Source organism: Lagenorhynchus albirostris, chromosome 1 (assembly GCF_949774975.1).
Source record: "Lagenorhynchus albirostris chromosome 1, mLagAlb1.1, whole genome shotgun sequence".
Classification (NCBI taxonomy): Eukaryota; Metazoa; Chordata; class Mammalia; order Artiodactyla; family Delphinidae; genus Lagenorhynchus; species Lagenorhynchus albirostris.
Window position 1 is genome coordinate 44,344,860 of NC_083095.1, and position 11,770 is coordinate 44,356,629.

Genomic DNA, 11,770 nt, shown 5'->3' on the forward strand with positions numbered 1-11,770 from the left:
GCAAAAACCTGGCAGCTCCCATCTGACCCCACAATCCCCTACTGGTGACAGCTCCAAGCTCCATGGCAAATTAGGCCTTCTCATATTACAATTGGAGAAGACAGATTCCATTAGCAGTATCTGAAATTGAGTGGAGAGCTGCACTGTTATCAGACTTGACTCATAAGCACTGCTATTAATCAGAGCTATGATAGCATTTATATATTTCAAGCTATCTGCTGCCGCTGTGATATTCTGCTACAAAGGGTTGATGGGACTTAGGAAAGTGAACAATAGAGCTTTCTGGGAAAAGCAGAGTAAATCAAGAAAGTCTATGACTTCCGCACATTCTGAAGGGATTGTGGTTTACATAAATTTTCTCCCAATTGGAGATTGAGCTCTTCCTCATCTTACACATGGGATTTAGTTGTCACTCAATGGTAACAGCTGTGAAAAGGTGAAGCGGCCCACCGCTCAGAATATTGCCTTCGCTTTTAAAGCAATTAACCCATGAACAGGAGGATACCTGGTGATATCAAAGGGATTAGGCCAGGCAATGCATTATTAACATTTCCTTGAACTAATTCTAACTCTGACTAGCTGTCAGAAGAGACTCTACAGTCTTAAAAAAGAGTTTTTGCCCTGCTTTTTTCCCTTCAAAACGAAATGCTATTTGAGCCTAATATGTCCCTCTACTTATAAGAAAATGCAAATGAACCAAGCTCTTAATATGCTTAGCCAGTCTGAGTCAATGCAATTTTAATACAAGTATGAGAGAAATATATGATCAATTAACCAGGGATCAAGACAGATATTCTCCTGAATAGAAATTAATACTCCAGTACTTTCCATTCTTCAACTACAAAAACTTGGTGACTATTTGTTACTTATGCATAGTTACCTCTGAAATTAGGAAGAGTTTCACATTATTCTCTATGGCAATAATCTAAAATACTCTTTGAGCTGGAAAATCCAAATGTCTCTTAAGCAGGAGATTCCACGTTCTCTAAGGTATGGCATTTTAATTTTCGATTTTTATTGAATGGAATCTTAGCTGAAGCTATAAGAACAGCAGACACAGTGCTCAGAATCAAGTGTTCCTGTTCCAAAAGTTTAATAAAATTAATTTTTAGCAGCAGCATAATGTTTAGGAATACATAACTTATAAAAAATAAAATATGCATAAGTAAAATACTGGCACAAAACAGTCTTCCAGGAGATATTTAAATATCACTGAAATTGGTTGTAAGTTCTTTGTAGTAAGCAGGCTTGGTTTCAAGATACCTTTAAGTATAATTAATATTCATATATTCTAGGGAACCTCCTTGACATTAAGAGATCTGATTTCTTACTGTACAATGTTAATGGTGTTAGAAAGTTTTTTTATGCAAGTTTCCTGAAACAGTGCCTTTTAGAAAAACTGTTTATTGAATAGTAACTTTGTCTTACTTTCTTTAAAATAAGCACTGTATTTTGATTATAAAAACTAAAGGAATTTTACTTTCGATTCATATGAGTGTGTAACAAATATTGTTCAATGAATTCTTCTGTAGTTCCATCTGGCCCATACTAGCTTGAAAAGGATATGCTGACTCTCAAGCCTGCTGAAAATATATTCCCTGCCCTGTAACTATCAAAATACATGAGACAAGACATGCCCTCACCTGAGATCATAAGCAATTTAAATTTTCCCTCAAGTAAAGAATTTTTATATGATACTATCAACAGACTCCATTCTATTTCAGTGTTACCAAAACATATGAAATGTAAGCATGTTGATATTACTTACAGTGATTTCAGTACTCCTTCCTTACTAAGTATATAGGATCTAGTTTGAGGTTTCTTAGAAAACAATTTTGAAATTCAAGTACCAAGGAAAGCTAAATGATGTTCCTATTAGTGATTTACATACCTATAACTTTTAAAATTTTATATTAATAGGATTTGTGAATTTCAAATATGACATTTTAAATATCATACTAAAAAATCATTTACTTCATTGGCCTTAAAAGAGAAAATCCCAGTTTCTCTAAATCACTAATTGTAGTACAGTCAAATGCACAGATGTACATATTAATAAAATGAATACTCTTTCCTATAAATGAAATAGATTAAACTCCCTTAACATAGTGCATGCTTTAAAATACCCCTGAAGGGGACAATACATAAATAAATACATGCAGAAACAACTGCCACAATCTTACTATTTTTAATTCAATAAACTACAGTGACACAGCTTTCAATGTACTGTTTTACTCATATGCTTTCTACATCAGGGCAAAGCAAATATAAAAGAGCTCTTGCCAACCATTAGGAAAGATTGACAAAATATGCAGTGTTAATGACATCTTAAAGGCTTTTAAAAGCAAGATGTAAGAAAAGCAAAAATTACAAAGTAATTGGAAACAACGAATAAATTGTTCTTTCAATCTAAGTCATGTTTACTGAAAAAATGGAGCTTTTTACATCAACATATTTAAACAGAAATTTGCTTTTGAAATACAATCTTTGTTTAAAAGGTACAGAAGGTCTTTATACCCACCCCAAGAGCTAAATATAGTGAATGCTATGTGAACAATTACCTGAAAAAAACCTAAAACTGTTAAAAGAATTAATTTCCTGCACACCAGTCAGCACTAATCCTACATGTACAGTAATGTTCTCTTAAGTGATGGGGGAAAGAAATAATACAGCTGTCTCCTGGATCAAAACCCTTCAATATTCAACAACAAAATGGAATGATGACTTGGTCGGCAAATGAATAAAGTAGTGAAATGTCTCCTGAATGAGTTCTGGTGAAGGAGTCAACCTGTGAAGGAATACATTTACTGTACACTGGGACAGGAAAAAAGCCGTCACTGTAATGGCTGCACAAAAACCGCGTCCTGCTCTTGGGCTTATATTCACAGAAGGAAGGTTTTAAAGGCTAGGTTCAGGTCATACGACAAATGAAATTGTAACAAGCCAGCTGACATTGTATAATGTCTTCTTCCACTGGATCAATAGGCTACTGTTAGTCCTATTACCATAGAGATGGCTTGCTCTTTCCTGAAGGGTGGCTATTGTTTGACAAAACAGATTTGCCACTTGAACTAGGTTGTTCCCAAAGGACGTGTACCTTGTCAATTATTTGTATTCAAAATAATGAAGTATTTTCATATTAAAAGTATGTAAGAGATAATGTTGTCAGGTCCCTTTTCAGAAAGAAAGCAACTTTTCCAAAGTACTAGATTACTAAAAGCATGCAAATATCCAATTTAGTCTATGAAGAGTTTTTGATTTAAAACATATGTCAGCAAGTATACAAATTTATCATTAAGACTGTATATTAAAAGAAAAGGGTCACAGGCTTGTGTGCTAATCTAAAACCCATTATAATCAAGCATAATAACTAATCAAAGCTATTTTAAAATGTGGACAACTCAAAGGAAAATTATTGTCCCAAACTATTCGGATTCTGGAGAGATAAAGATTTTTATATATGATTTTTACAGTGGTTTTTATGTGGAAGGGCATTGACAATTAATATAGTGGAAAACATGGAAAAGTTTTAGAAAACGAATCACTTTACTTGCTTAAGAGCTGGCTACAGCATTTAAATATATGTATATGTTGTAGAAATAATCTAAAATACAGACGAACTAACAAAACAAATACAAGTATTAGTTTTCTTTAAAATGTCTGTCTTAAATGTCTTGCGAAAACTCATACATTTAATAAAAGACAGGTAAGTTCTAAATTTCAACCTAGATATTTAAAGATAAAAAGTTTTCCTCTCAGCGAAAATGACAGTGTTAATTATAAAGGATCAGAAGGAACAATTCTAATAATGATTATTCTAATCATTTAGAAAGAGAAAGTATTCATAACACTAATTAATCCAAGCAGAAATGTTATTTTAAACATTTCATACTTAAAGATATGGCTATCACTGAAAACCTGTAAGACCGAAATAGAAACAAATTAAATAATACAGATTAAAGTTTAGTAAATGATCAACAATTACAACTTTGAATCTGAAAGCTTTCCACAAATAGATTTAATAGTAAGCTTTAGCGATAATTATTGTAACTTTTACCTTTCTACAAATAATCAAAAGGGAATTTACAAAGAATTTAGTCAAAGGGCAGTGATATGACAAATGTAAATAAAAACACTAGTCTCCAAAACTGACATTTGAAATTGTCTATTCAAATTATACTCTATTTACATACAAAAATTACTTGTTTTTATAATAAAATCTGCAATACTTTTTGAAAGAAATGTTCTAACTTGGTTTCCCCTTTGCAGGAAAAATAATTTGTATTTTTGACTATAATCCTTTTAGGCATAAGTTAGACTGAGTTAATACCGAAGGAGAGAGAAACAACAAAGGCAAATGTGTTTAGCAATATCCTAAACTAATGACCTATTTTTTTAAAAGCAGCATAGCCTTCCAAACTAAGAAAGCCTTCCATCATGAAGTAAGTGGTGTCTAATTCGCCTATCTTCCCTACAGCAATAATGGAACAAAGTGAAACCTTACTAAAACCACAACCCAAATTGATTTCCTTAGTTAACAGCCTCATTTCAAAAAGTATACATGTGCATATTTAAAATACAATATAATTAGGTATTAGCTCTGGACCTGATAGGCAGCTGCCCATCAGCAATACTATGAGTAATTAAGTGATATTTACCATTTACCAAAAGATGAACTTTATATTGTTGAATTAAACTGGCCCATCTGCATCTTCCTGAAATGACAAACCTTATTAGTTCTGCCTAACCAGAGAACTGTGATAATGAACTGGTGACACCTTCTCTCCGTTGTATGAAGCAGAACCAACTGTGTAATCATTTAAGCAGTCAAACGCATATGCATTACTGTAAATTGAGAAAGTGAAATCACATGAGTGATTAGGAAAAACTATTCAAGCAACAAAAGATTTTTTTTTGTAATGTATGTACATAGGCCATCTCCAATTAGTCAAAATTAACTAATCAACTACTTTACCTGAAAACGGTGAAAAAAAGTAATGCTGCAGCTACTGCTCCAAATAAGCCACACAGAAGATTGACTCGGTAGGCAACCGAACCAAAAGGAAATAGTATAATTGCCAGTTTAGCCACCAGAGTGAACAAAGGATAGCCAGGAGGATGGGCAACCTAAGGGAAAATTAGCAACAGTCAGAAGGTTTTCATCTAGTAAAGGAAGAGTCACACTGGCTTTAATTGAAAAGCAGCGCTTTTCTCAGGCAAGTATAAAGATTAAAAGACAATGACTTAATGTTTGAATAGTGGTTTTCTATTGTAATCCTCTTGTGCCAATACAAATAAATATTTTCTTTAGTGGATTTGGCAGGGTCTATCACATGGTGTGTCACCTAGAGAAAGGGTGACATATTTCATTGTCAGTTCTTAAGCAGTTTGTTCTCTGGGTTCACAGTACATTAGGGTCATTTAAAAGGCTATTGAAAAAAAACGGGTTCTGAAATATCGTATTGGTTAGTAAGTTGAAAGACCACACTGCTATCGGATTACCACCATGCTGACAGTCCTAAGGTCTTGCCTAAAGGGATCATGCACCACAATAAAGTTTATTAAATAATAAACTTATTAAAACTGTTAACCCGATTTATTTTATTCTCCATAGCTTATACAAAATTTGGGGTGATAATAAGCCAGCTACTGTATATATAGTAAAGGCTTTGCTTTATGATTTAGTTTAATTGGATTTAAAACTTAAAGTAAATTGTCATGTACTGTACTTATAAGTTACTAAAAACTGGGGTTTGAAAATAAATTAATCTACTTTACTCCATGCTTAATTAAACTTTCTTAATTCCTAAAACTGTTAATGAGAGCATTGATTAAACAATAAAACTAATACTTACTCCAAGCTCATGTGCGGCTGTGATCAGTTCCCCTGTGAAAAAATAATGGAAAACCAATAATTACTATTAGAAAATGACACTCCTCCAAAGTTTTCAAAATCCAAATGCTTGCATTGGGGTTTTGCATTAATTTGACTGGATAAAACTGTAAATCTGTGGAGATTTAACAGCATGAAATAGTCTCAGAATATGTTCTCCCTTAGGTATTACTGAACAAACTATCTTTGTTAGTTTTTAATAACTGGTCAGTGTAAATATATGTGAATTCTAGTTTCTAAAAATGCTTATTTTAAGCAACAAGGTCCTATAGCATAGGGAACCATGTTCAATATCTTGTAATAACCTATAATGAAGAATATGTAATATGTGTAACTGAATCACTTTGGTGTACCCCAGAAACTAACACAACATTGTAGATCAACTATCCTTCAATTTAAAAAATATGCCTACTTTCCCTCCTGAAAGTTGTTTTCCCTTGCAAATATAAAAAAACTCTTACAGAGCATTAGTGTAAAATGCTGTATTATCCCTCAAGAATTTAGTACAAAACTGTCGGTAAAGATGCAACCTTATGATATGTAAAATGTGCAGACACTGGAGATTTGAACAGTCTATAAAATGTGCCATTCTGCCCTAAACTGACATTTGGATACATTCTCTACATTAATTATGTTGGATATCTTTAAACAATTGCCAAATTCTTACTAACTCCAGGTTATTTTGGTAAGCTTTGACTACCAAAGTACATTTTTTTCAAACCAATAAATCATAATATTTACATAGTTCTTCGTAATTCCTCACCATTAGTAATTACTTCTAAAATTATGATGTAGTAATTCAGTGCTTATTTGTTAATACTTTAAGTATCCAGAGCACAGGGACTATTTCTGATTATCCCTATACACTTAATACAGTACAGTGTAAGAAATCAATCAATATTAATTGATGATTTATGAAAGTACTATTATCTATTGGGAAATGTATTAATGTCCATTTTCTATCCTTCAGTGGATATCAGTACTCTTCATTTCTACTGCCCTGACCGTATTTTAGACCCTTCCTCTCTCTGGCCTGGGCTACAGCGATAGCTTTGACCAATGTTTTATTCCAATTCATCTTCCTACTGAAATCACTAATTACTGCCATCCCCACTCCCCAGAGGTCAGATTGTTTCCTTAGACTAAAACTGCTCAATGGCTGCTCTCTGTGTACTGAATGAAGCTGATTCCTCAGCGTGACATGCAAGCCCTCTATGGCTTCCAGGTCCCCTTCCAAGGCTTATGTCCATGAAACCTATGCTCACCTTTGTCAGATCTGACTACCCACTGTTCCTCTGAATGGTCCTCTTTTGCACCTCTTACCACTCATTTTCTCATCCAGCATTCTCTCCTAAATCCATCAAGGCCTAGTTCAGTTGCTACCTTCTCAGTGACACCTTTCCTTACACATACCCTTCCCCAGCTTCACCCATCAGAATGAATCACTTCCTCCTCCTCCATAGAACCTGCTGGAACCTCTCTATTTAGCACTTAGATTGCCTTTTATTCTGGTTAGTTGTTCTCATTTGTCTTTTCCACTAAGTTGAAAATATCCTATCCATTTCAGGGTTCTGTCAAGACATCAGCACCTCTCCCTCCTCGTGCCACACAGAAAAGCCCCGCACCTAGAGACTGACAAAAAGACCTATCACGTTGTCATCCTTGCTACTCAAGACACCCCCATCTCAGGTTGAACGACTGCTCACTTCACAGAAATCCCGAGGGCACCAAAGACAGATACTGCTCACTTAAGTCATTTACTTAAGGACATCTTTGACGTTTACTGGAGATAGTCAAGAGCATCTTACAAGCCAAAGGCCCTTCTTGTATCTTATATAAATAAATTGTTTATGGTTTTAAAATGTTTAAAATAACTCCTCCCTTTGTAGCTGTTACCAGTGTTTTATAGTATTTCATAGTTTTACTCTAGAATGGGTTTGCTCTTTATGTCTTCAGTCCCAAATGGCTTTAATCAATTTTTGGTCTTTATATTTCTGTAGGTGCTATGAAGCACAGTTCAGTTCAGATTTCCAAGGTTGCTATTCATTCTCCTCCATTTAAAATGTACTTAGAATTAAATTTAACATTAAGAAAAATAGCCTATTTTCTCTAATTTCCTTTTACCATTGAAAAGTCAATATGCTGTTATTCTTTGCTGGAGTTGTTGGTAAAACGATGAACCTGGAATGTGACTAACCTCCATCACCAACTCTTATCAAATGTGAAACTAAACTATAAATAGAAAAGATGCTACTATTCAAAGTCTATGAATGCACCCTTGATAAAAAGCTAAACACGACTCTTAAAATTGAATATGATACAAAAGAGAAAGTAAATATGATAAAAGGGTGCTTGCTTTCCCTCAACCCTTTACACTAGGGTTGCCTCAAATGTTAAGTCCTACTACAACCTGCATCAGAATTACCCAGATGCCTTTTAAAAATGAAGATTTCTTGACCATAACCCAAATCTACCTATACTAAACCCTCTGGCATTGGGGCCCAAGTTTCCCAGGCAATTCTCCAGTACATTCAAGTTTGAGAACCACAGCTTTTTCATCTGGGACACAAATGGGTGGCAAGCTCAGAGTTGTTAGCAGAAGCTTCACCTTTACAAAACCCAGCTCCCTCCGTATTATACTTTTTATATTAATTATAAAATTATATTGTCATATATCAAGTGTGTTAAAGACAGTATCTTAAAAATATATAAACACATATATAAGCTAATTTATTTTTCCCAAGGATAACAAACAGAAGTGAAGGCTAGATTCCTACCCTTTCCTCTACAGGACCAGGAGTGCTCCTGCCCATACATCAACTATGTGTATCAAGCAGTGCAAAAACTAAATTCTGGCAAGGCCACACAATGCGATGGATTCATGGAGTGTAATTTAAGACTTATCAGGAAGAAGAATACATGCTTTATGTTGGTTTTGAGATGTATTCTGTTTATTGGTAAAAAAATTTTTCATAAACACAAAATTCAAAGAGAACAGTACATTCAACATATAAACAAAATCATCAGACATGATTATACAAATTTTACTGGCAACATTTGGAAAACAGTTTATCACTCCCAAAAATGAACATAGAAATATTAGAAACAACCACTATTCAGCGTCAAACTAAACAAGTCACAATGCCTAAAAAGTCTGATAACTCAAAGTGAATAGATTACTTTATTCTTTTGGGGAAAAAAAACAGTATTAATAAAAACAAGGCAACAGCTGTAATAGGGGCGGGACAGGTGTGAGCTATAGCAGCCCCACTCAGCCATTGGCTGGCACTGCAGTGGGCCCCTCCTCCTCCCCATCTGTATAAAAGGAGCTCAAATTTGGATTGAGGGAAGATGTTTTTTGAGACACTAGTCAGCCATCTTCTCGGTCTGCTAGCTTTCCGATTCAAGTGGTTATTCCTTGCTCTAACAACACATCTCTCGATTTATTGGCCTGTCATGTGGTGAGCAGACCACGCTTGGGCTCCGTAACACAACTGTACATTTTAAATAGACTTTATCACTAAATACGTGATGACAGATTTAACAAAGAATTTAGAGCACAGGCTGGTTAAGAGAGCATGTTCTAAAGTCAGTCTACTTGGTTTCTTTCCTTGACGGCCTCTACTTTCTAGCTGTGTGATTCTGGACACAGCTTAACCATTTTATCATCTATAAAATAAAGAAATTGATAGTACCTACCTCACAGGGTAGTAGCTGGGAGGATTAAAATAATTCACGTAAAGCACTTGGAAGAGCACTGGCACGTAGTAAGTACTCAATAAGTGTTATTATTATTCATCCTAATCCCGCCCTTCAGGCTCAAACAACCATGGTAAAGAACTGTCAATGTTTTTTTGAAAGTTACAGAACTCCTCAACCTCTGAGTAATGCTCTCCAATGTCAAAACTCTCACAACTATAAAGCTATTTCTATTATTTAGTATAACCCTTAGAAATACGGTAACTCCGTTCCCCACTATACTAATGAAACATTGCTCCTATTTGTTCAATAGGACATGAAAGAAAGAGTCAAGGTAATGACGTGTAAAAGGAACATCAAGGATCCCCAGTGTGGTAGGCAGCCTTGAAGACGGCCTCCAAAGCTTCCCAACTCCAGTATTCTCACTGTGTAATCCTCTCGCCCTTGAGTGTGGGCTGACATATTGACTCACTTCCAAGAATAAAACAGGGCAGTGGTCTGTCACTTCCAAGATTAGGTTACGAAATGACAGAGCTGTCAGGCAGAGGTGCCATCTCTTCCTCTTGACAAAAGTCAGCTTACAGAGAAACCCGTTTGGCAAAGAGCTGGATGGGGTTTAGAAGTTAATCCTCGCTAAGCTGAACCCTGAGAGGACTGCAGCCCTACCCCATACCACGACAGCATCCTTGTCCTAAAAGCACCCACTTAAACTGCACCCAGATTCCTGATCAACAGAAAATGTGAAATAGTAAACGTTTTTTGTTTTAAGCCACTCAATTTGGGGGTATTTTGTTATGCAGGAACTAGGGCACTCAGTTTTTTTTCAGTCTATACATTCATGACCCAAATTTACAGCACCATTCTAACAAAATTACGGATCATTATTAGGCATTATTAGACGGTCAATTTGGCAGCAAAACAAAGCCTGCATCTTGTCTCTCATCCCAAATACATAACGATTATTCATGTGATTTAAATGGCCCACGGGTCACGCTTTTCAATAGAAGCAGCTTTAAGCCGCAACTGGCTTCCACCCTTTCAGGCGTTCTCCCGCAAATAGTCTGCAAGGCTGGTTCCTTTTCAACATTCAGGTTTCAACTAAAATATCACCTCCTCAGAGGCCTTTCCCAACTAGCCATTCTGATGGAGCCACTGCCTACCCCACTGTCAATCACATTTCCCTCTTACTGTCTCCATTAAATTCTCCCCACCTAATATGTTGCTGGCTATTCAGTAGTATTGTCTCTGCCCGCATTACAACACTCTCCAAGATACTTGTACACCACTCCTGTTAGTCTTTTTGTCTGGAACACGATAAGCACTCAGTAAGTAATGTTTGTGGACTAAAAAGGAATGGAAAGCAAAAACTCAGGTCCAGGAAAATGATCGGAGAAGTGGAGAGAGAGGTCGGTAAGTCCCATCAGGCGAAACCAACCAGCCCCGTCTCGAAAGCCTGAGAACTAAAGAGACCAGAATTACAGAAAAATTACACGAATGGAAACACAGATTGGTTCTGGAACGCAAAACCCTGCGGGGGCCCCGGCGGGTGGATGGAGGGGTCGAGCTGACCAGACCTCGTGGGGACAGTGCGGACCAGAGAAGGGGGGCAGGAGGCACGACCCTGAGAGTACGTTACCCGAGTCGCCCCCCGGCACCGAGGGGGGCAGCGTGAGGGTGAACACGGCAGCCACAGCGGCGAACACGGCGACGCCACCGCGGAGGCCCCCAGAGCGCCGCGGCCCCGCTCGGGCTGCCCGCCCCCCGGCCGGGCCCCCGCCGTCGCCATGGAGACCCATGGGCCAGAGGGGACCGAGGAAGGAGGGCACGGCAGGCCCCAGGACTCGGTACAGCCGGGTATCCCCAGGCCGACGGGCGAGCGCGGCGCGCGGCGGCTTCCGGGTCGAGCCGGGCGTACGGGACCGCACCTTCTGCGCCGGCGCTGGGGGAGAAAATGCGGGGTCTCGCTGGAGCCAGGCCCAGGCAGCCTTCTGGCGCCGTACCGCGCGCCAGGGTTTACAGAATTATAATATGCTTTCCACTAGCGCATCACAAGCGACAGTCTTCTTTTAAGAAAGGAAGCCTGGGCCCAGGGCCTCCGTCTCTATGGCCTCCCCAACTTCCTAGAGACTTGGTCGGGTCTGACAGAGACAGGAGCCGGGTTGCCAAGCGGGCGTGAGG

At 37.5% G+C, this 11,770-nt stretch overlaps 1 protein-coding gene across 3 annotated transcripts in view; it reads right to left on the reverse strand.

Moving 5' to 3' along the window:
* Nucleotides 1–11,462, reverse strand: part of TMEM260 (transmembrane protein 260) — a 60,544-nt gene extending 49,082 nt beyond the window's left edge. For all 3 annotated transcript variants that reach the window (XM_060142131.1, XM_060142137.1, XM_060142123.1), the window contains exons 1-3: nt 11,229–11,462; nt 5,856–5,887; nt 4,976–5,127 (exon numbers count right to left, since the gene is read on the reverse strand). In XM_060142131.1, the coding sequence (XP_059998114.1) occupies nt 4,976–5,127; nt 5,856–5,887; nt 11,229–11,388 (344 nt within the window). In that variant the 5' untranslated portion in view covers nt 11,389–11,462. The remainder of the gene's footprint in view (nt 1–4,975; nt 5,128–5,855; nt 5,888–11,228) is intronic.
* Between the last annotated feature and the right edge of the window lie 308 nt (nt 11,463–11,770).